The following is a 23875-nucleotide window of genomic DNA, read 5'->3' as shown; positions in this document are numbered from 1 at the left end:
TGATCGGCTGCCTCCTGCACGCCTCCCACTGGGGATGGAGCCTGCAACCCGGGCCTGTGCCCTGACCGGGAATCGAGCCATGACCTCCTGGTTCATAGGTCAGCGCTCAACCACTGAGCCATGCAGGCCGGACTGTCTTTCATCTCGATATGAGGGAGGCTCTGTGGGAGGTGAAGGGCCGCGCGGAGGGAAGTCGGCGGGGGCCAGTCTGGGACGGCTGTGGGACGGTGACGCTTGGCCATGGCCTGTGGACACTGTGGGGCCGAGGAAGGCCCTGGAGCCTGGGGTATCGTGCCCCACAACTGTTCCCCGTCCTCCCAGAACCCTGACTTGCTGTCACTTAGGGGATTCTGTCAATTCCTGACTCCGTGCGATGCCTTTGCATTTGAAGTTCCGTGCAGATGGGGGGAAATCGCACGCTTGCTTGTCAGTGGGGACAGCTCGGGGCATTCACGCCGTGGCTCGGGGCCTGATGTGACAGCCACATGGGAGGGTCCTGCTCCAGCTCCACCTGCAGCTGCGATTAAGCATCCTGCTCGTCGGTCACGTGACGGCGAGGGTGCGCCCTCCGTGGCTCTGCCCCCCCCCCCCCCCCCCCCCCCGACAGCTCTGCTGGTCTCCCGCTCCCGGCCCTCCCTGGTGGCCGTCTGAAGGGTGGGCTGGCAGGTGATGGGGGGCTCCAGGGGAGGGGGCGAGGGAAGGCCCCACCCCGCGGGAGTGGAGTGGGCACCTGAGAGAAGCTGTGTCTAAAGGAGACCTGGCTGGGCGGGGCAACGGGTCCTGGGCAGCCTCCATCCCAGGCCCGCGGGTGACCTGGGACTAGGTCCCCGCAGTGACAGGGAAGGCGTTCGTTTTGCCTTAAAACGCCCTCTGCCCGGTTCAGGAGCCCGCCCTGCGGAGCCTGGTGAGCTGGCGCCCGCAGACTGCAGCTGCTGGGCAGGAGGGCCGCGAGCTCGCTCACGCAGGAGCCTGCGGGCAGCCGCCCTGGGCGGCGGCTTCACCGTTCTCCTGGGCGCCGCATCAGCGATGGCTCAGCCACAAGGCGCTCGGGGCGGGGTCTCTGCTCTGGGAGGAAACCGGGGTAGTTTCTCACACGTGTAAGAGAGATCATCACGGAAACCCCGCCCAGAGCGCTTTCAGGCTCCCTCTTTCCATGTGTCCTCTTGGCGAAGGCGATCTCCCGGGGGAGCACTTGGCGGAGCCTCGTCTCGGGCGGGTGGGCAAGTCCAGATTCACTCCCCACGGGCAGCGCGGAGGTCGGGTCGCCCAGGACCTGGAGGCGTGCGGAGGGTTAACTTGCTTCAGGAAGGCAGTGCCACCTCGGTCACTGGCCTGAGGTCGAGGCGGCAGCTGATGGGGTTTCCGAGTGCTTGTGCTCACATTAGCTGGTAGGGCTCTTGATAACAGTCACGTTCCTAGAGATCGTCATTCGCACTTCACATCGAGTTTGGGGAAATGGCCGTGCGATTCAGGCACTGAGAAAAGGGATGTGAGCACCATCTGAGATAAAAACATATGGTGGACTTTCAGAAGCCAGAGGACTTTTGTGGGGGGGGATTGGGTGCAGACAGGCAAGCTGACACGCTCAAGGTCACACGCTGTCAGCGGCCCAGCCGGGCTCTGAATCCGTCCTGTGCCCATCCCAGGGCCTCACCCCCTTTGTATGTGGGTCTCGGGCACAGCTCCTCGCTGCCTCCCGCCCTGTGTTCTGTAAGAGGAGGTCGCTCCCGTCGGTGACCAGGGGACATCCAGGGCCGGCAAAGCTCCGAGTTCTCCGACGCCTCCTTCTCTACTTGGAAACGCTCTTTCCCCTTTCCCGAGAGACGAGCGTGCCGTGGGCCAGAACGTCCTGAACACAGAGTTTTTCTCTCTCAAGGAGAAGTCCGTGCTGGAGGAAATCGACGTGATCGTGACCAGCCTGCTGGACATCCTGCTGAGGACCATCCTGGAGATCACCAGCCGCCCGCAGGCCTCCGGCTCCGCCACGCGGCTCCACTTCCAGGATGTCACCGTGAGTCCCCAGGCGAACGGCCGCGGGGCAGGGCATGTGCGGGTCACGGCCGCGGTCAGTCGTTGGGAGGCGGGTGCTGCGGGAATCTGGGCTCTGGCCTTGGGTGTGAGCATGAAAACTTTAGACAAGCGCCGCAGAGTGTGCTTAGCTGGCCCCCACGTGCAAAGGAAGCAGCGTTTGTAACTGGGAGGGTTCGGAGCCCCGGGATGGAGGGTGTGGACTGAGGGCCACGTGTGTTACTGTGGGAAAGCTGCCTCCCGTGCGCTTAGATATTGGAAAGGAAACCTGTTACAAGGTTGTTGTTTTTTCCAGCCGGAGAGAGCTTTTTAAAGTTCAAGGAACAGTTGGTGGAAGAACAAAATGTACCATCCTTCTTCTTTATTTTTAAAAAATATGTTTTTATTGATTTCAGAGAGGAGGGGAGAGGGAGAGAGAGATAGGAACATCAATGATGAGAGAGAATCATTGATCAGCTGCCTCCTGCACGCCCCCTGCTGGGGACCGAGCCCACAACACGGGCCTGTGCCCTGACTGGGAATTGAACGGTGACCTCCTGGTTCATAGGTCGATGCTCAACCACTGAGCCATGATGGCCGGGCCATCTTTCTTCTTTAAATAAGTACTATAGCACCTACCTCACAGCATTGATGGTGTAACGAATGAAGGCGTAGTAAATGTGCAGTTACTTCCCTAGTGAGAAGCTTTCACCCCAGTGGGGAATTCCACTCTGAATTTAGAAATTCATGTACAACAAGGACATGGTTCTCTGGGGAGAGATTTGGACTGTGACATTATGGTGAATTTAGAGTAAGAAGACTCCATAGGGGGAGTTTGAGTCATAGTGTTTTTTGTTGTTGTTTTTAAATGTTCTATTTTAGGGTAGTTTGAAGCAAGTCACTGATGTGTCTGTGTCCTTACTGAAGCGTTTTTTTGTGTGTTTTAATTAGGGGGAGTTTGTTGCTTGTCTCCTGTCCCTGTTACGACAAATGACAGACAGGCATTATCAACAGCTTCTTGATAGTTTCAGTACAAAGGAAGAACTAAGGGTAAGTGACATTTAAGAAGTTTTTTTAATGTCCCTTTTTACCTTCTCCCATTCTTCTTCAACATTGTTCGGACAGTCCCTTGACAATTGCTTTACTACTTTCCATTAAACTTTAAGCTGCTTTTTCTCAGCTTCGTCCACGCATCTGCTCATCCCTGTTGGCTCTGTAAGGCAAGCATGTCAAACTCGCGGCCGGCATGTGGCCCACCGTCTGTGACATGCTTGCTGTAGAGTTTCTATGCTCATGCAAAGTAATTAGCTCTTATCTTGGACAAGAACGTAGCATTTAAAACACCTGTCATCAACGTGCAACAGGCCAGAGACAGAGTAACAGAGCTAAGGAGACCAAAGCCGGTGGACTAACCCTAGTTCAGTGGCCCTGCAAATGTCACCCTCAGGGAAGATTAGGGCTCACTGAGATGTGTTAGCTGGTTCCATCCCTCTGAAACCCCCGTGAGAGATGCCGGCTGCCGTGTGCTGACGCGGGAGGCAGAGTTGTGGCTGATATTCTCGGTCAGCCTGTAGCCTTAGCAATATGCTGATATCTAGTCTTTGCCGAGATCTAGGGCACTTTGCTGCTTCCTTCATGGTGTTCGCTAAAAGCTTGGAAGTTATTGTCCTCAGTGGGAGAAAGGACCTGTCGTCCGTCCTTTTATTGCTTTTATTTCTCTCCATCCCTCCAATTTTCCTCTGGGGACCCAGACATGATCAACAGCTTCATAATGGGAAGGTTCTGAACTGCTGGGGGGGAGTCTAGGCCGGTGGGGAAGGTCACACTGACGGTACACGACTGGAAGCCTTCCCGGGGCCTTGGGGGAGACTTGTACATTTTAAAAACATGGATCATGCGTGAGGGTTGATTGACTCCGGTTGATTGGCATGTTCATGCTCAAGCCTGAACTCCCATGTTTTTCATGCTTACCTTCACTCTTGAGCTTAGGATGTAAGTGGATAAGAAGCGTTGGAGCTCTACACACAGAGGGCCACGTGTGTGGTTGAAAAGGAGGGTAATGCTGCAGGGATTAACTTTCATCAGATGTGGATGGTGGAGGAGCCATTCTTCACTTAGGATGTCTGGACATCATAGTTCAGTCTTTTAAATCCTCAGAGTTATGAAGGGCAGCAAAGTCCTGCCGTTTCTCCTCCGCGGCCTGCGCAGGCTGTGGGCACATGGTGTGAGGCACAGTGTCGCAGAGGTGCGTGGGCGCAGGGCCAGAGGCTGCCACTCGGCCTTGTTAATTCTTCCCTTCTCTGGGACACGGCGTTATTTTGGAAATGAACAAAAGCAAAAAGTAAGACGTGATTAGGGTTTTTTCCTTCCTTGCGTCGTCAGTAATGGTTTATTATACGCCTACCTTCTTCTGCGGACTGACACTCGGCCTCGTCCCTGGCATTTTATGTGGGAGGACAGCAGTGAGGGTCCTGTGCTCTGTGGATTATGACTTTCCATGCAGAACTGTGGGGCGGGCTTTAAGGTGTGAGATTATACATGTTCCGGAAGTTACGTAGGACATTGTAACCTTTCATTGTCTTTTATGTACTGGCTCAAAAACCATATCTGCCGGGCCGGTGTGGCTCAATGGTTGAGCATCAACCTATGAACCAGGAGGTCACGGTTCGATTCCCGGTCAGGGGACATGCCCAGGTTGTGCGCTTGATCCCCAGTGTGGGGCCTGCAGGAGGCAGCCGATCAATGATTCTCTCATCATTATTGATGTTTCTCTCTCTCTCCTTCTCTCTTCCTCTCTGAAATCAACAAAAATATATTTTTAAAAATCCTATCTGATTAAGCCTCACTCCACCTTTAAGCCTTGAGGACTCCATGTTACCTATAGGACAGAGCCCCTCTCTCTGCAGTTCCTCAGCCGCTTTCAAATCCCTCACCCCAGACAAACATCTTCTGTTCCTAATGAACTACATGCACAAGTTTTAATTCACCAGGATCTTCCTTTTGTTTTTTGTTAATCCTCACCTGAGGATATTTTTTAATTGAATTTTTAGAGAACGTAGAAGGGAAGAGGAGAGACATAAAGAGAGAAACATCGATGTGAGAGAGACATATCGATTAGTTGCCTCCCTCACGTGCCCCGACCAGGGCTGGAGATCAAGCTCACAATCGAGGTACGTGCCCTTGACCGGAATCAAACCTATTCTCAATGTATGGGTTGATGCCAAAGAAGCTGAAATAAATTCTTGTCTAAATATTTACGAGCTTGAGCAGAGCTGTCGGAGTATGTTACACACACACACGTACACACAGCATGTTTCTTAGTTTTTAAGAGTCTGTCTTTCTGTCTTCTGATGATTTGACTGACAATCATAATCTCATATTCAAGCAGCTTACATGTTTCACATAATGTGTTGTTGGGTTTGACATATAAAACTTTGGTGTTTGGGTTTGTTGTTGTTTTTACATTTTCGGCAACACCATACTGTTGCCTTCCATCCAATTGTTAGAGGTATTTTCCTAGCAACCCTTAAGGTTACAGCAAAAATTCTTTAAGGTTCAGTTAATGAATCTAAATCGAAGCTAGGCTGCACCCATCTCTGAGTCAGGCCAGCTACATTTCTTCACTTCATGCGGGGTGTCACCAGGTGCCATGTGCTGTGGCCTCCTGGGCCCCACCCTGACAAGGTGTGAAGAGGAGATATCTCCATATCTGACAACAGTGTGTTTCCAGATGACCTGTGGAAAAAAAACATCTCCAGAAATGCCATCGCCCTCTGCCATGACATCTCTGAGAAGGATGCCTGAACAGGCCATTGTAATTGAAAGAAAATTTTTACATAAGAGAGGAGTGTTTTTCCACTCTCCTAGCTGTGTGTGTGCGCGATTACAATAACCAATAACGCAGTAAGATGGTCTGTTTCCTCCTCACCCAAGGACTTCCTGCTGCAGATATTCACTGTGTTCCGAATATTGATACGGCCCGAGATGTTCCCCAAGGACTGGACTGTGATGCGCCTGGTGGCTAACAAGTAAGACCTTTTTTTTATTGTCTTTTTAGAGAGAGAGGCAGGGAGAGGGAGAGAGAGAAACATCAATGATGAGAATCATTGATCAGCTGCCTCCTGCATGCCCCACACTGGGGGTTGAGCCCGCAACCTAGATATGTGCCCCTATCAGGAATCAAACCAGTGACCTCCTGGTTCAAAGGTCAGTGCTCAACCACTGAGCCACACCGGCCAGGCTAGTACAGCCTTTGTATTGATGATACATGAAGCTCATCATCCAGGGTTAGAGCGGAGAACAACATGATGTTCTTAGTTTGATCGCAAGCTCAAAGCTGCCAAGTCCTGGGGTCCTTTTCTTCTGCCTTTGAATTACCTTCTCTCACTGCTTTTAAAAAAATCACTACTACTTCTTTTAAACAGGTGGTACGTTACCATGATTCAAAAGTCAAATAGGAGGCAGCCTATCAGTGATTCTCATTGATGCTTCTGTCCCTCTCTCTCCCTTCGTCTCTGAAATGAATAAAAATATATATTTTTTAAAAATCGAACAATAGAACAGATAGATGATGTCCTGAGAAACCCCACCCCCTCCTTGTTCATCCCTGCCCAGCCTGGGGAAACCACCTGTTACTTCCACGGTCCCTGCATCAGGGCCCCTAAATCCGAGCCTCGCAGGAGGCAGAATGTGGGCATTCTTCTGCACATGGCTCTTTGCTTCAAAATCCTGGCCATTCTCCCACAGTCGTACATGCAAAGCCCCTCATTCTTTTCCGTGTGTTTTTTCCCTCTTTTCCTTTTACAGCTGTACCGTATTCTTCTGCATTGGTGTGAAGTTCCTAACTTTCTCTGTTACTTTGATCTCTAGTGTGATCATCACAACGGTTCTCTACCTGTCAGATGCACTTCGTAAGAACTTCTTAAATGAAAACTTTGATTACAAGGTAAGTATTACTCGCACAACTATTCGACTTGGGGTAAAGGTTTCACCTGGTACTCAAGGAAATGGCCTCATGTATTTGTTTTCTCTTATAGGAAAGTAAATTTATTCTGGCTACTTCAAATTCACCTCGGGCCATCTATGTTTTAATTGTGAATAATAGTAGGAGAGTTTTCATTATATGTGTGAGCAAGTCATGGCTATAATGGTGCTTACCCACCAGGTGGAATCCCAGTGCCCTAAGAGGAGACAGTGCTATGTCATTCCCAGAATTTTTAAAAAATGTATTTTTTATTGACTTCAGAGAGGGAGAGAGAGAGGAAAAAAGCAATGACGATGAGAGAGAATCATCGATTAGCTGCCTCCTGCATGCCCCCCACTGGGGATTGAGCCCGAAACCCAGGCGTGTGCCCTGACCAGGAATCGAACTGTGACCTCCTGGTTCAGAGGTCGATGCTCAACCACTGAGTCACGTTGGCTGGGCTCGTTACCATAATTTTTAATTCTTTTCTTCTCTTTGTGATCCTCATGCATGACTAAGGGGACTTAGAACATAATGTTTTTAAGACATATTTTAAGATAGAGTTTATATGAAGAAAACACAAAGTAATCCCATTACTTCCTTTACTTTTTCGTCTTCCCATTTTTTAGAATAAATTAATGAGAAGGAAAAAAAATGATTAGTAAGGTTCTCTAAGGCATAACTCTGCATCTGTGATGTGCCTGGGTCTCTAATAAGAGTTCTTGACCTACTTTTTCAGGGGCAAACAGGAAATGGTGAAGAGGTGGGTGGGGCTGTACTGCCTCTCCCTCACGATGTCTATGTTTTGGGGCATCTTTATTTATTATTTTTTAAATGACATCTTTCAAATTAAACATTTAATAAAATGTCCTTATTGGTTAACTAGAAAATAAAAAACCCCCACAAATATAATAAGACCAATGGAATTTTAATGATTGCATATTTCTTTATATCAGACCTTATAAATTATATCAGACTTTATAATCAAAATTTCATAAAGCTCTACTTTTTAATATTTTGGTTGTTTCTAATATTTTGTTCCTATAAATTATTTTTATGTACATTCTTACAAAATACAACTTGGCCTATGTCCCCAATTATTTCTTTGAATAAATGTTTATAAGTGGAATTGCTGAGTTAAAGTTTGTAACACCCATTTGATTATCTATATACCAACAGTGGGAGAAACTTTTTTTTGACAGTTTGATAAGGAGTAAAATCTTTTTTTTCTCTAATTTGCATTTCTTAATAGTTACTTGTTATTGACCAGTTATTGACTAAAATTCTTATATTGTAAATTGTCATTCTGGACCTTTGTTCATTATTTTGCTGGGGTTCTATCATACTTTTTAATTGTGAGAACTCTTTATATATGAAAAATATTAATCCTTTTTAATATTTCTACTTCCTTTTTAATTTTACTTGGTATCCGTAGAGAAGTAGTTTTTTCCATTATATCTTATATCTTTTTGGTTAAGTTTATTGTCAGCAATTTTATTCTAATCTCTGTGATGCTGTTTTGGGGATAAGAAAACTTTGAATCAAAAGATTTGTCTGGGCAGGGAATTTTTATATGCTGTCTGAATTTAAAGCAATTAGCATTTCCAAAAAAGTGTATGCATTCTTTTGAGTTCTACATTGAAAGGAGTTCCAAAAAGGAATTCACACAGGAATAAAGTGATTCATCTCATACCTCTGCCTCCTTGGAGACACATAGTTATAAATGAAATATATTCCATTTAAATATACCAGAGAGCTCCTGACACCTGTAACACCACATGGAAGCAATAAAGTAAAAGCGAGTATTTAGTTTACTTCTTTCTTGTAGACCATTTAAAGCATATGTAAAAGTAGGGAGGGCAGCATAAGGAACTCAATGTACCCATAACCAGCTTCTACTGTTATCAACTCAGGACCATCGGATATCAGCCATACCCTCTCCACTTACCACTTTGGAGGCAAATCCACGTATCATCTCATTTCCCCTGTAAATATTTCTGACAACATACTACATAAATTTTTCATTCTTGTTTCAGATCTGGGATTCCTACTTTTACCTCGCGGTCATTTTTATAAACCAGCTGTGTCTGCAATTGGAGATGTTCACACCTTCCAAAAAGAAAAAGGTCTTAGAAAAGTAAGTACCAGTGTGTAATCAGATGGGAGCATGAGGCATACCAAGTGCGGTGCCTTTTAAAGGGTGTTTAGTTCGAACGATTCATAGATTAGATGTTCATGCCGGAAATTACAATGGAGAGGTGATGACCAAGAGGACAAGAAGCAGGCTTTTCTGGGAATTTCAATATCTTGAACTTATTTAAACTTCTTTATTTGTCCTCAGTCATTTAGGATTCAAAATTACTACCAAAGTGAACATTATGAGGCATATCTGTTTTATTAAAGATTTATATGAAGATTTGAATTAGAGACATCAAGACATACACATTGAAATCTTTCATTAAACACATACTGACTTTTAACTCAGACTGATAGTATCCTAGAGACACAAATCTGTCTTTGTTCCGGAGGCTCTGTATCAGGTCTGGTTTTTGTTCTGTTTCAGGTATGGGGACATGCGGGTGACAATGGGCTGTGAAATCTTCAGCATGTGGCAAAACCTGGGTAAGTGATGAAAAGAGAAGCCACGGGCTTTTCACAGCTCAGCACCGCACTTTTCACTGTCTGAGTGAAGAGGCAATTTGCCAAGGACAGGATTTGAAACCAAATGTCTAAATCAGTGAAGGTATCTATACAAAATAATGACATGTTGGCATTGGTTAGGGTTACAACTAATCCTTAAATTGGTGTCTGCCTGAAAAAGTCACCTCATCTTCCTGAGTTTCATTATTGTGGAGTGATAAATTTTATAATCCAGCTCACTCCAGTAATACATACAATTTTAGCAGTGTGTTAAGAACCTTTTGGAATTTGGAACTGTAACACCTCGAAATTTCTAGGACTCCGAATCCTACCAAATTTAGATTAAACTTCATGGAAATGGACTTGAGCATCACTACTCTTTAAAAAATTTGAAACCATTGACCTATATCATGAAAGAGTATAGTCAAAGGATGTAAAGGCATCTGCAGTTGCTAGGGAACCATTAGATCTAATTTTGTTAGCCAATCATAGCAGACAGAGCGCAGTATTCCAGCAAATTGATGGCACAGGTTTGGTTACAGAGGAAAGAACACCTGGAAAATAGGCTGTTCCAAAATCTCCTTGGCAGAGAGGGTTTCCATTACTTCCTGTTTAACTTGGTATGTTAGTTATGTTACCTACACACGTGTATCGTGTCCATTCACTGCCACTGCGTGGTTCCTCCTCGTGGTTTGTTAAAGGGATGAACCTATTGGAATTGAATGTGCGATGACCCGAAGGTATCCTTGCTCTGGCGTTCCTCCAAGCACAGCGTGGCGAAGGCAGGGTGTGTTTTCTGTTCGTGAAAACGGAAGCATCATCTTTGACTTCCATTCATGTCACAGAGTGATTTCTGACCGGGACACGTATAGTTAGTTCTCAAACATGCAGAGCCATGTGAGGAAGCCCCGTTGTATGGGTAATCGAGCTCCGTGCTCAGTGCTCTCGTGGCTATTTAGGCTCTTGTCCACGCCCCGGTGAGAAGGCCCGGGCAGGGTCGTTTGGGTACCAGAAGGTCAGAAACATGGCCGTTGTCCCTCGGGATAAATCGTAGCATCGCTGTGTATGGTTATTTCCATGGCAACCTTGGTCCACGCCAGGAGACCTGTGCATGGAGGCGCAGGAACCGCGCTTGCTCAGTTCAGCGGGCACCTTTATTCTCCCTACAGATGTCATTGCACGCGTCATCAGTGTTTCTCCTCTGCTGTCTTTCAAATATTGGTAACCCTCTGGGTTTTAGATTAAATGGCTTCTTTGGGAAGAAGAAATTGGAAAGTTGGTTAATTCTGTAAATGAGTCTAACATCCAGCTTATATTAACAATTCCCTGATGGTCTTTTTTTTTATTATTGATTTTTTACAGAGAGGAAGGAAGAGGGATAGAGAGTTAGAAACATCCATCAGCTGCCTCTTGCACACCCCCTACTGGGGATGTGCCCGCAACCAAGGTACATGCCCTTGACCGGGAATCAAACCCGGGACCCTTCAGTCCGCAGGCCGACGCTCTATTCACTGAGCCAAACCGGTTTTTGGCACCCTGATGGTCTTAAAACATCATTTACAGCCCGGCCAGAGCGGCTCCGTGGTTGGGCGCCCATGAACCAGGAGGTCACAGTTCATTCCCGGTCAGGGCACACACCCGGGTGGCGGGCTCCATCCCCAGGAGGGGGCGTGCAGGAGGCAGCCGATCCATGATTCTCTCTCCATTGCCCTTTCTCTCTCCCTCTCCCTCTCCCTCTCCCTTCCTCCCTGTAATCAATAAAAACGTATTAAAAAACAACACGCCATTTACAGCTGGTTTCGGGTAGGCTCTCTTTGGGTTGTGAGGGGAAGAAGCCCGCTGGGAACTCTGAGGGTGTAAAACCTGGGACGCCTCCTGGCCTGTAATGGGTGGGGTTCGTACCTAGGACAGCGCGGCTCCCAGCAGCTCTGAGAAACCAGCTCTGAAAAACCAGCTCTGGCTCCGCCCAGACCTGAGGCAACAGTGTCGCTGGGTGGGCATGGCGCCTGGGCTTCCAAGTTCTCCCGAGGACCCTCGCGCTGCCCCGCTTTAGGCAACACTGGCCCGTCCTTGTTTTCCCAGCCCAACGGCAGCCTAGCACAGCTCCAGGCCTCTGCGCGAAGGCTCCTCACGCTCGCCACGCTCCCCACGTTCCTCACGCTCCCCACGTTTCCTCACGCTCCCCACGCTTCCTCACGCTCCCCACGTTCCTCATGTTTCCTCACGTTCCTCACGCTCTCTCACGCTTCCTCATGCTCCCCATGTTTCCTCACGTTCCTCACGCTCCCCACACTTCCTCACGCTCCCCACGCTTCCTCACGCTCCCCACGTTCCTCATGTTTCCTCACGTTCCTCACGCTCTCTCACGCTTCCTCATGCTCCCCACGCTTCCTCACGCTCCCTCGCGCTTCCCACGTTCCTCATGTTTCCTCACGCTCCTCACTCTCCCTCTCGCTTCCTCACGCTCCTATGCTTCCTCACACTCCATCACGCTTCCTCACGCTCCTATGCTCCCTCACGCTCCACCGCCGGTCCCGCAGGACAGGGCTCAGGGGCCGAGGAGGCGATTGTGGCTGTGTCCGTGGCCGCTGCGTCGTTTCCCCGGAGTTGAGTCCTGGCTTCTGGCTTCGCGGAGCCTCCGGCGCTGCAGGTGACCTAGGCCCTGGCGCTCATTCCGCCGTGGCCTCGGGAAATGCCTGCTGCGCTGCCTTCCCTGGTCCCGGCCCAACACTGCTCTGTGGAGCGGCCCGCAGGCACCCCCTCCGCCTGCGCTGAGGGCCTGTGCCCCACCTGCGGCCTGCATCGCCCTGCCGCACGGGTGTTCCTCCTCCTTTTGGGTGGACTAACCTGCTTACTAAATACAAAGCGGCTCTTCCTTCCCTTGGCGAGCGCAGCGTCTCGTGGCCGCTGTGGAAACCCGTCCCGCCTCGCCCCGCTCCGGGTGCGCAAGTGGGAACGCATCGCGAGGCTCCCGACCAGGAGGCGGCTGACCCGGCGATCACGCCCGGGAGGAGCTGCTGGGTCCTGCAGGGTCCGTCCCACGCTGTGCTTTGGGGTGTCTGTGGTGGAGAGCGTGGCCAGGGAGGCCCGGACCCCATCCCCACGTCCCCACGTGTGATGCCAGCAAACCGGCCGCGGTCCTGCCTCCCGGGGCGGGGATGGAAAGGCGGGTGCGGCCGCCCCGGCACAGAAAATCCCGCCCCACAATGTGGCGGGTGCGCCGGGCTGGGCTGCGACGGAGGAACCGCTGTGAGAGCCGTTCTGAGAGGACCCCAGGGTGACAGAGCGCCCTGCCCTTCAAGAGCCTCCTGGTGCCTCGGGCCCCGCGTAAGGCGCCCCGATGGGGGGCATCGTTGGGGTGACAGGCGAGCCAGGGGCTGGGAACTGTTAATAGTGGCTGAAGCTACGTCCTGGGCAGGCGGCCTTGGTTTCACTGGTCTCTGTATGGTATGTGCGTGGAGATGTTTCAGAGGAAACAAAATTTGTAAAGAAAAGGAGGTCGTCACGTGTCTATCGACGGGAGAGACTTTTAAAGATAAAAAAACACACCAGCGGCTGGTGGTGACGAGAAGTGGTGGTGGTGGTGGTGGTGGTGGTGGTGGTGATGGTGGTGGTGGTGGTGGTGGTGGTGGTGGTGATGGTGGTGGTTGGGGAGGCGCCGCCAGGCTCAGGAAGGACCACGGACGGTCGCAGGCGCCACTGCACCGCCCGCCACCCACCCACCCAGCTGCGTGCGCAGACCCGCCGCGGGCAGGACACCCGTGTGGCTTTGCACTTTCTGCCTCTCCCGTGCCCGTCACCCCCACACACCCAAAGGCTGTGCACAGGTTTGGTGCCTTACACGCGGCCCGGGACCCTCCCGGGTCCTGGTCACACTGTCCGTCGTCCGTGCTTCCGTCCGGCGGCGGCGGCTGTGCCGGAGCATCAGCGGGGAGACCTTGGGGCCTAAGGGAAAATCGAAATGGTGGTCCAACAAGAACAAGAAAATGCAACAGTCGTGGAAAGACTACACTGCAACAGGAGTGAACTCGGCATGGTGTGTCAGCAGGGGCTCCAGGGCCTGCAATGAAGGATTCAGAGGAGCGAACGGCCGAGGTGGGGTGGACGGAGATAGTTTCACCTGCACGTGGGTGTTGAGTTCGGTCCATTACCCGAGTCGCCCAGGTGACAGCTCACGGAGCTGCTGCTTTTATAATGAGGAAACCGCACCATTTGTCCAGCGCTGACCTTCCGTGTCCTGGGACAGTGGTGGGCAAACTCATTGGTCAACAGAGCCCAATATCAACAGGACAACGATTGAAATTTCTTTGGAGAGCCCAATTTTTTAAACTTAAACTTCTTCTAATGCCACTTCTTCAAAATAGACTCGCCCAGGCCGTGGTATTTTGTGGAAGAGCCACACTCAAGGGGCCAAAGAGCCGCACGTGGCTCGTGAGCCGCAGTTTGCCGACCACGGTCCTGGGAGAAAGCATCATTTAAAAACCCGCAGAACAGGGCGGGGAGCTGAGCAGGAGTCCACCGTCTGCACGAAAGAGGGTTATTGGCCCTTCTCTTCCTTTCTTCCTTCTATCTTCTGTTACAAGGCTCGCATACACACAAAACCACACTGTTGGGAGTTACTTGCCGATTTTGGAGTCATATTACCTTCCCGTTAATTTCTTTTGTTGTTGTTGTTTTTTTTTTTTTTTTTTTGAACTAGAAGGCAACAGAGCTTGGGCCTCCACAAATCCAGGTGCAAATAGAGAGTTTAGATTTATATCGACTTTAGGAGGGTGTTTCAGAGGAAAGAGATGGGGAAGAGAGAATGTGGAAGAGGGAAAAACGATGGGTGAGATCAGAGATGGGCAGAGCCCAGTGGGTGTGTGGGAAGTCGCTGCTTTGGTGACTGGCAGTGCCATGGGAAGTTCTGCTGTCTCCCGGAGGTGGCCCCCCTTCTCCACACTGCGGATAACCTTCGGGATCTAGTGTTCTGTTCTGTCACATATGTTTTCAATGAAAGACGCACCTGTCCGTACGGTAATGTGCCTTACTTTTTCCGTTAATTCTATGGAATAACTTTAACCTGTGTCGTCCTCCCACCTCGTTTTTAATGGCAGCATAAACATTCCAATGTGTGTGAGTGTTCTGTAGTAAATATCACCAATTCCTGATGACTTCTATAACTTTTAATTGTACCTTATGCCTTTTTTATCTGAAAAAATGAATTCTCTAGCTTTTAATAAAAATGGAGAAATATTAACACATTGAAACTTACTGTTTACATATGTGCGTAGGGAAATATTTCCTTGCTTGGGGGGAGACAGTTATCATTGAGATGACTATACTTGCAATAGTTTTAAACAAATGTTCCAACATTAATTTTCTAAATATACCGAGATGCAAATATTTCATTGCTTTAGGGGAGCACAAGCTTCATTTCATCCCTGCCCTGATCGGGCCCTTCCTGGAGGTGACCTTGATACCACAGCCGGACCTGCGGAACGTCATGATTCCGATTTTCCATGACATGATGGACTGGGAGCAGAGGCGGAGTGGCAACTTCAAGCAGGTAGGCAGTGCCCTCGGCGTGGGGGAGACTTCCCGTTCACTTCTTGGAGCTGGGAAATGAACACCCAGTTAGCCATCGGCAGAGCAGATTCCAGCCTGGCCGGCCCTTCCCAGCCAGGTGGCCACGGACACTTTGCTGGCCCTACGTCTCCCTGAGCGTCCGGAAAGCCCAGAAAAACCATTTCATACCCTTCAGCTAAAAAAATTCTGTGATTTGCCAGGTTTGTGTTTAAGGACGGGCAGGGACTTCCTTCGCTCTCAGCTGGACACAGCGTGGGCGAATCAGAAGGTTAATGAATCTTAAAACCATTGCGCTCACAGCAGTCTGCGTGGTGTATTTGGGGAACAGCTTAGCTTTGAGCATCTGATGCACAGTGTGTGTTATCGCTCTTTGCTCAAAGCATCGGGAATTCATTTAAAGGGGAAAGCAGTGGAAATTCTTGCAGAGGCTCTTCGGGAGAGACGTAGGTTCTCAGAGGTCTGGTCTCGTTTTGCAAAGATGCAGGTTCTTATTCCAAAACCAGATTGCGTAAGAAACCAGCTGCTTCTGCCCTCAAGGTGCAGATACCGGGCCTACTTCCTGTTCACAAAGTCACTGTACTCACCTGTCCGCACTTACCTGTCCACACCTGTACGCACTCACCGATGGGGAGGACTTGTCCTCGCTTCATGCCTTTCTCAAATCCGACAAAAACCACCGTCAGTTCCACCAGCAAGCTGAGAGCCTCTGTAGAACCGCCCTGGCCCCAAAAGCATGGCCTCTCACCCGTATCAATATCGACATTTATTTTCAAGAAAGCAAGTAGGTGAATGAGAAGCTATTTAAAAATCATGTTGGGAGACCCACTCGTACGCCCTTTTGCCTTTATCCCGATTCATTGTGATTCAAAGGGACCATAGGGCTTAGACCTGCCACCCAGTCAGCACCTTCCAGCCCAGCTGTTTCGTCTCAGGCGGCCAGGGTTTCATCTTCTGTCTCCTGCTGGCTTGGGTGCACAGTCCCGCCTTCCCGGTGGCAGTCAAGCCTTGCAGGGTCTCCATGCTGGAGCATAGGAAGGTTTGGACCACACTTTTCAGGAAATATGTGTCCTCTCTCTCTCCCTCCCTCCCTCCTTAGTACTGACTTGGAGCATTTCTATAGGATCTGCCATCTGTCCGTGGACGGGCCAGCTTCTTGCTTTCAGCAAAGATTCGTGCAATCTCATACTGTTTTGAGAAAGAACATAGATAGAAAACACAGATTTAAATGAATGTTTCTATTATGTATAGTGATTTAAAGAGAGAGAGAGAAAAGAAACGGGCCTTGCCAGTGATTTTAGCTCCTAGAAAAGGGCTCCAGTGTTGAAGCTGGGCTGCAGTATTTGCGTTGGAATCGACAGGGAGAGGTTTTGGCAGCAGCCAGAGCAGCCCCCGGGGAGTCTAAGGCCCGGTGCTCCATCTAAATGAGCCCCTTAGGACTGTCCACTCTCAACCCAGCCGACCTTGTCCCTTCCACACAATCCGATGGGACCGTGACTTTTCCTCTTGGGTACATAACTTTGTTTCCGTTTGCCTAGAAATGCCCCTTGCCCAGGGGAGCAGAGAGAGAGCGCTATTGGGTGTATTGCAGGTGGAAGCCAAGCTCATCGACAAGTTGGATAGCCTGATGTCAGAAGGCAAAGGGGACGAAACCTACCGGGAGCTCTTCAACAGTATGTGAGTAACGGTTCACCTCCAGCTGGCCCTGCCCGGGGGTCACGTGTCACCTTAGGCAGCCGAGAGCCGCAGGCAGCGTGGGCAACACGGGCGTGCCGGGCGGGTGCGGTGGGAGAAACTCAGGGTCGTGGCCTGACTCTGGATAATGGGTTTTATTACATTGATTGAACATGTCATCTTATTTTAATCTCTAACTAGCGCAGGTCACGTGCTCCATCACATCCCGCTCTTTTCCTGCCTAATAACGTGAGAACCGGGGCTGGGGATAACGCGTTTAAATAGGGTTAAGCGTGGAGGAGCCCCCCGAAGGGGTGTGATGACGGTTGGGGCTCAGCGCTCCCCAAAGCCGCAGCCCCTGCTGCTCGGCTGCTGGGATATGCACCTTCACCTGTTCCCAGGCTCCATCCCCTTCTGCGTGCTGAGGGCTCCCTCAGCATTACCAGCTGCTTCCTAAATGTTCCCCATCACAATGGCACAGAAGCAAGTCCTTTCTCTGAAGTTCTCAACGGGAATTCCCACGGAGGATAGAGGGCTTTGAGGTTGTCCTCAATAGACTGAGCACAATCCTTGGGTGAAGGGCTTGGCCAGGTCCTCCACCGTGAGGTGGCCCGAGAGGACACCTAAGCGTGTTTAGGAATTTAACTCGGACACCAGTTTTCTCTCCAGCTTTCTACGGGTCTCAGTCCTTTTCGAACCTAGTGTACTCCTAAGTGTAGGTCTCCCCTAAAAGGAAGCGTTCATGCTTTAATACAGATGGCCAAATGTAAATCCTGTCATTCACGCCATGCTCCCGGGTTCAGAGCCCCGGATGTATGAATATACTAGTGGAGAGGAGACCTGGCCGCTGTGGCTCAGTGGGTAGAGCATCGGCCTGCAAACTGAAGCGTCCTGGGTTCGATTCCGGTCAAGGGCACGTAGCTTGGTTGCAGGCTTCTCTCCAGCCTGGGCCTTGGTCAGGGCTCATGCAGGAGGCAGCCAATCAATGTGTTTCTTTCACATGGATGTTTCTCTCTCTGTTTTTCTCTGTCTTCCCCTCTCCCACTCTGTCTAAAAATCAATGGAAAAATCCTTGGGTGAGGATTAACAACAACAACAAAAAAAACAAAAAAGGAAAATATAGAGGTTTGAAAAGTATCATTGGTGACTGATAGATTTCAACTTGCCTGATTCAGAACCATTCTCTGAGCTTTTAAAAAATTATGTTGAGAGGACAAGCAGAGAAAGGGTGTGCCGGTTCCTGGCGGTGGCCGTGGTGGTGGCGGTGGGGTGGCGGTGACAAAGCGTGCTCTTTGTCCTGGGTCCTGAACAGCACCGGTTCCCTCCGAAGCTGTCATTAAACTGGCATTGCAGTAATTCCTCCCCACGCCCGCCTCCACTCCCGGGCACCGAGTGTGGGCCTGCTGACAGCTGGGCTGGAGCGCAGAGCTGAGTGAAACCTCGTCCAACAGCACAAATTGCTTTTGAGCACGGTTCTCACGTCAGGGACGAGTCCTTGGTTCGAACAAAGCACTGAAACGAGGAAGCACTCAGTGTGATGAGTCCCTTGGGCTTTGTGATGAATTTTTATAAGAAATTCGCGAGAGTAATAAATATGCACATGGCTCTAAGGTGCCTCTTACTGACTTTAGCGAAGGCCTGGTACTGTGCATTTTGGGTTGCTTGTATATAAATGTGATTTTGAAATAGCAGATATGCCCTGGCTTAAAAAGGAAACCAATAATTAAAATATTAAGCATCGGTAATTAGGACTGTTACAAGTTCCTGCTTCATTCAATGGAGATTTTTATTCTTTTGTTGACTTTTAGCAAATTACTGGAAATGTTACCACAAATATTTTTCTTTCGTGCTTTTGTGATAAGCATATTGGGAATGAATAAAATCTAAAGTGATAACTACACATCATTACTACGTGGGCTCAGAAGAGAGAGTGAAAATGTAATTATATTTTGAGTAACAATAATATGCACTTTTTGGTCATAGAAATCACAGTGAATTGGTGTTATCACAGTGAGTCACTGCACACATGAAATAGGAACACATGTTGTCATGGGACGATCTCATCTGTTCTCTGTGATTCATGTCTAAAACTTCCTAAAATTGGTTCAGAAACCACTCGACAGCTGTGCCTCCGTGGTTGAGCATTGACCTATGAACCAGAAGGTCACTGGGTTTGATTCCCAGGTCAGGGCACATGTCAGGGGTGCAGGCTTGATCCCCAGTAGCGGGCAGGAGGCAGCCAATTAGTTGATGTTTTTCTCAGTGATGTTTCTCTCCCTCTCCCTTCCTCCCTCTGAAATCAATAAAAATATATTTTAAAAAAATTCAGAAACTGAAGGCAGGTCACTGCCTTCTGAAAAGGCAGCACTTGCTAAAGTAGAGTTAAAACGAGGCTTCCCATTTGTATGACACCTTCCCAGGAACCCGAGTCATCTTTCTCTAATCCCAGCAGAATCTTTATTTACCCGTACTGCACCTTCCTGAAATAAGCGAGAGTCAGGATTTATTACTCTTAACAATGCCGACATTGCGGGTCATGACAGCAGGGGATGCAGTAAGAGATCCTTATTGGCGATAACACACAAAATTGTAGTTTGCAGACAGGATTAGCTCTTACACACACTTCAGATGTGTGACCCTTTTCTGCGGGTGCAGACCAGGTGCAGGCACAGGTGTTTTAGGTACGAGTGATGGCCTCAGCATAGTCCTGTTCTGACACAGAGTGGGAGAGGGAGGGCCAGATCCTCCCCCAACATTCCTTCATAGGTCAAAGCCGCTGAGCACGGAGTCCTCCCGCAGGGCTGGGGGATTCTGCCGCCCCGTGCTGTGGAGTCCCATTGCCTGTCGGTTGGCAGTAAGATGTCACCTTGTGCTGTCCTTAGACGAGTCTCTGTGTACTCAGCACGGTGCACGGGCATGACTGTGGACCAGGCGAGAGATGCCTCCTCGTGCCCAGCCACGTGGCTCAGTGGTGGAGCATAGACCTCTCCCTTCCTCTCTGAAATCAATAGAAATATTTTTTTAAAAATCGCCCGCTCTTCCCCTGAGGCTCGTTTCAGGGAAAGTCGGAGGGGGAACTTGGACACCAAGACCCAGCCTGGCTGCCAAAGCCTGTAAGCTGGGTTCTAGACTCGGCCCCCACCTTTGGGTGCTGGGCTCATCGAGGAGGCGTGCTGCGCGGAGCGCTGCCTCTTCTCGCAGGAGGGGTGTGTAGCTCTGATGCTGCTGCACCGGGGGCTGTGCGAAGGGAGAGAAGTCTCCTGTATTTTTAGCTCCCTTACCTGAGCCCTTTGTCTCCCGGCCCCTGGAGTGTGTGAGGTGTGGGCTGGCACTGGAGAGGCTGCTGCTGCTGCACCCGCAGGGTGTGGGCAGGCGACGCCCATGTCGGCACTCGGCTCAGTTCCACTTTGGCATTGAAGCCTGAACTAGTGCTGTTCAGAGGTTGTTTTGTTTTTAAAAGAAAACACTTAAAAAATGTTTTTGTTGATTTCAGAGAGGAAGGGAGAGGGTGAGATAGATAGATGGGAGAGAATAATTGATTGGCTGCCTCCTATACCCCACACTGGGGATCAAGCTTGCAACCCGGGTATGTGCCCTGACCGGGAATCGAACCGTGACCTCCTGGTTCATAGGTTGACACTCAACCACTGAGCCATGCCAGCTGGGTAACGAAAACACATTTTAGTAAAACTAGGGGACCGTTCCTTGAGGGATCAGTCAGGGCAAGCTCCATCCTTTCATATCCAACCCCCCCCCCCCCCCCAATCACAATCCAGGAAACGGCTCAGAATAAACCTGAAAACCAAATGACCAGGGAGGTGTAGCAACAGATGAGGAGATAAGACAGGCTGGGCACTGGGAGGCCAATAGCTGGAAGTGGGGAGAAGGGATAGACCATAGCCACAGACACCCCCAAAATAGCTTTTTTCTTCACTGCTTCTTTTTCCACTAAGCACAAAAGACAGCAGGCTTAGGTGGTACTTGTAATAAGTGTTTTCTAGGTTATTTCTGAAACCAGGATGAAAGAGACACAGGATTTTAGACAGAAATGATGATCATTCCATCCAGGGGGGTAGGGGGCGTGTTCACAGGTCCTGCTCAAGGTCTGGCTTTTACCACAGGGACAGGTTTAGCCCTACAGGCTCTGCCAGTTGCTGTGACTGACTACGTTGTGTTTACGTGGTGCCTCTGCCCCCAGGTGCTTGAGGTTAGGGAAGAGGGCAGGAGGCAGTGGCCTGTACCTGTCACCTGCCCGCTGTAACCACCCCATAGAAAGTCCCTGTGATTCATGACGCGATGTATGAAACCGTTGGCTGCACGCACCAGACAGTACAATATGTATTGAGTGGGCAAATGCTAAGGGAAAGGGAAAAAAACGCCACACGTCGCTCCGTCTGTGCAAGGGTTTTCCTGGGGCATTGCACTGCGTAGCATTGCTCGGATGAGGATGCGCTCCACGGAGAGGTAGGGAACCAGTTCCCGGGGAACACAGCAAGGGCTTACCCGAAAGGACACTCGCAGGTGTGCTGTCTCTGCTTGCTACACTGTCCTGTGGCGTGGGGAGGTGCGAGCCTGCTCCCGGGAGAGAGAAGCTGGGAAAAGCGTGTGTGAGCTGCTCGGGGCTTGCCTGTGTGAAACTGACTCTGTGCATGGGTTCGTATTTCATGACTCGCATAATCTAAACATCCATTTGCTTTGTCAATGCTTCCGGGATTAGAATTCCACTCTTTGGTCCCTATCCTAGGTAAGACATTGTTTGCAAATTGTGCTCCTTGTAAGATGTTGCTGTGGTTGCTAAGGCATTTAAGGTGCTGATGAAAGTAAAATGGTCGTCATGGTGACCGATAAAAATAAATGTTGAAAATGCCTGGGGTCCTCTCTTTTCCAGTCTGCTGAAGAAAATCGAGCGGGAAACATGGAGGGAGAGTGGGGTCTCCTTGATCGCCACGGTGACTCGTCTGATGGAGAGGTTGTTGGATTACAGGTGAGTTGGGTGCCGTTTCCCAGGTGTGCCTCGCCCTGGTTAGGGACTCAAGAGTCGAGGGCAGTCCCCACACACCTGAGCTCACCCCCCCCCCACCCCCCCCAGATCTGATCCGCAGCAGCCTTGAACCTGATGCCTGAGGTAATGGCTGTGAACTTCTGGTCGTTCCTCTTTCTGTCTTGTTTTGGTCGGCAGTTCTTCCCAAGTCTCAGTGGATGGAGAGGGTTCTCAGAGGCCCCTTAGTAAAGGGATTTGGGTTTTGTCCGTTTTTATCTGGACTCGCCCGTTAGAGCCATCCATTTCAGGGTGAAGATGGAGTGTTGGAGAACTAGTCAACCATGCTGCTTTCATAGACCGCGTTTTATTTTTAATTTTTAAATGATCTAAACTGGTCAAGCAGTTTGCTCCACTTAAATGCATGGTGTTTTTGTTTTATTTCAAGTATGAACCTTCATTCTAATTGTTGAAGGCCAGGGTTACCGGCCCCTTCCCACCCCCATTAGAGGTGTATAATCCCACACCTTTGCCAGGCCCCCGAGGACCCGCCCACTGAGAGGGCGCGTGGCCCACCTGGAGGCTCAGGAGTCTGTCACCCCTCACCTGAGATCCTGCAGCCTGGGGCAGTTCCTGCAGGCCCCAGCCTTCTGCCTCTTATTTCCCTGAAAGATCAGTGTGTGTTTGCATCTGGGAAGGAAGCTCTGGGTGCTGACTGTTGCTCTGTTTTCAGGGACTGCATGAAAGTGGGAGAGGTGGATGGCAAAAAGATTGGCTGCACAGTGAGCCTTCTGGTTAGTAACCCACGCCCCTTCCTCCTCAGAGCCTGACATTGGTTGTTTTACAGAAATACTATGTTTTGTTGGTTTCAGACCACAGGGTGTTTTTATCCGATGTTTCTTAGAAGAGTTTAGAAGTGTATCTAAAAGAGACCTAGTGAGTCCCACCAGTGTGGCTCAGAGGTTGAGCATCCACCTATGAACCAGGAGGTCACGGTTGGATTCCTGGTCAGGGCACATGCCTGGGCTGGGGGCTCCATCTCCAGTGTGGAGCGTGCAGGAGGCAGCCGATCTATGATTCTCTCTCATCATTGATGTTTCTCTCTCTCTCGTTCTCTCTCTCTCTCTCTCTCTCTCTCTCTTTCCTCTCCCTTCCTCTCTGAAATCAATAAAAAAGATATTTAAAAAATAAAATAAAAGAGACCTAGTGAGCTTCAGGTTGAATTAAATCCCAGGAAATTACCCGCTCCCAGCATCGCAGACGCACCCACGGTGGCCCAGAGGCCTGGAGGCAGAGCCCGGAGATCCCAGTGGGAGCCATCTGTCCCCTGTGGCTGAACGGGCTCTGTCATCCTTTGTCGCCTCTAGAAACAAGAAGGGTCCCCATAGGACTTTGTACTTCTGTTTAGACAGTTTCTTTCCATCCGTAATAAATATTAGTGATCTCTCCTTTGGTGACCAAATGACTCTCTTCTGTTAAACACGCCAATTTTCACTTTCTACCTTATTTGCAAATTAAATGTACGATGCCACCATGGTTAAGGCTTGGGTTGTAAGTAGGATGGTCATATAGCTTACCATCCCAACAGGACATTTTTTTAAAAAAATTGATTTCAGAGAGGAAGGGAGAGGGGGAGAGAGAGGGAGAAACATCAATGATGAGAGAAAATCGTTGATCGGCTGCCTCCTGTACAACCCCTACTGGGGATCAAGCCCACAACCCAGGCATGTGCCCTGACCCAGGATTGAACCGTGACCTTCTGGTCCATAGGTTGATGCTCAACCACTGAGCCACACAGGCCAGGCAAGAATACTTCTTATTAAAGGAGCAAAATCTATGACGTGGCAGTGAATCGTTCTAGCTCATACTCCATCTGGAACCTTCTTGATGTTTTTCTGGCGGCAATATGGTTCTGTTCATCCGCTCACTCCCTCTCAGAGATGTTTCTCCACTCGGGGAAGATCAACTCCAGATTGTCTCAGGAGAGCTCTGGCTTCCTTCACGCTGCCAGAGTTAAACGGAGTGTTCGTCAGTACAAGTGCATAATC

The 23875-nt window shown here is 49.7% G+C and overlaps 1 protein-coding gene across 3 annotated transcripts in view; it reads left to right on the top strand.

Annotated features, from left to right (window-relative positions):
• Nucleotides 1-23875, top strand: part of DOCK4 (dedicator of cytokinesis 4) — a 217007-nt gene that overhangs the window by 160238 nt on the left and 32894 nt on the right. For 2 of the 3 annotated variants that reach the window (XM_080666771.1, XM_080666769.1), the window contains exons 25-35: nucleotides 1877-2011; nucleotides 2959-3057; nucleotides 5941-6035; nucleotides 6877-6952; nucleotides 9007-9107; nucleotides 9534-9592; nucleotides 15010-15158; nucleotides 16767-16852; nucleotides 21567-21593; nucleotides 21738-21833; nucleotides 22561-22621. In XM_080666771.1, the coding sequence (XP_080522897.1) occupies nucleotides 1877-2011; nucleotides 2959-3057; nucleotides 5941-6035; nucleotides 6877-6952; nucleotides 9007-9107; nucleotides 9534-9592; nucleotides 15010-15158; nucleotides 16767-16852; nucleotides 21567-21593; nucleotides 21738-21833; nucleotides 22561-22621 (984 nt within the window). The remainder of the gene's footprint in view (nucleotides 1-1876; nucleotides 2012-2958; nucleotides 3058-5940; nucleotides 6036-6876; nucleotides 6953-9006; nucleotides 9108-9533; nucleotides 9593-15009; nucleotides 15159-16766; nucleotides 16853-21566; nucleotides 21594-21737; nucleotides 21834-22560; nucleotides 22622-23875) is intronic. The other variant, XM_080666770.1, reaches the window with a different exon arrangement.

Source organism: Plecotus auritus (assembly GCF_963455305.1).
Source record: "Plecotus auritus genome assembly, chromosome: 4".
NCBI lineage: Eukaryota > Metazoa > Chordata > Mammalia > Chiroptera > Vespertilionidae > Plecotus > Plecotus auritus.
The sequence above is the reverse complement of the archived record's forward strand: the minus strand, read 5'-3'. Positions and strand labels throughout refer to the sequence as shown.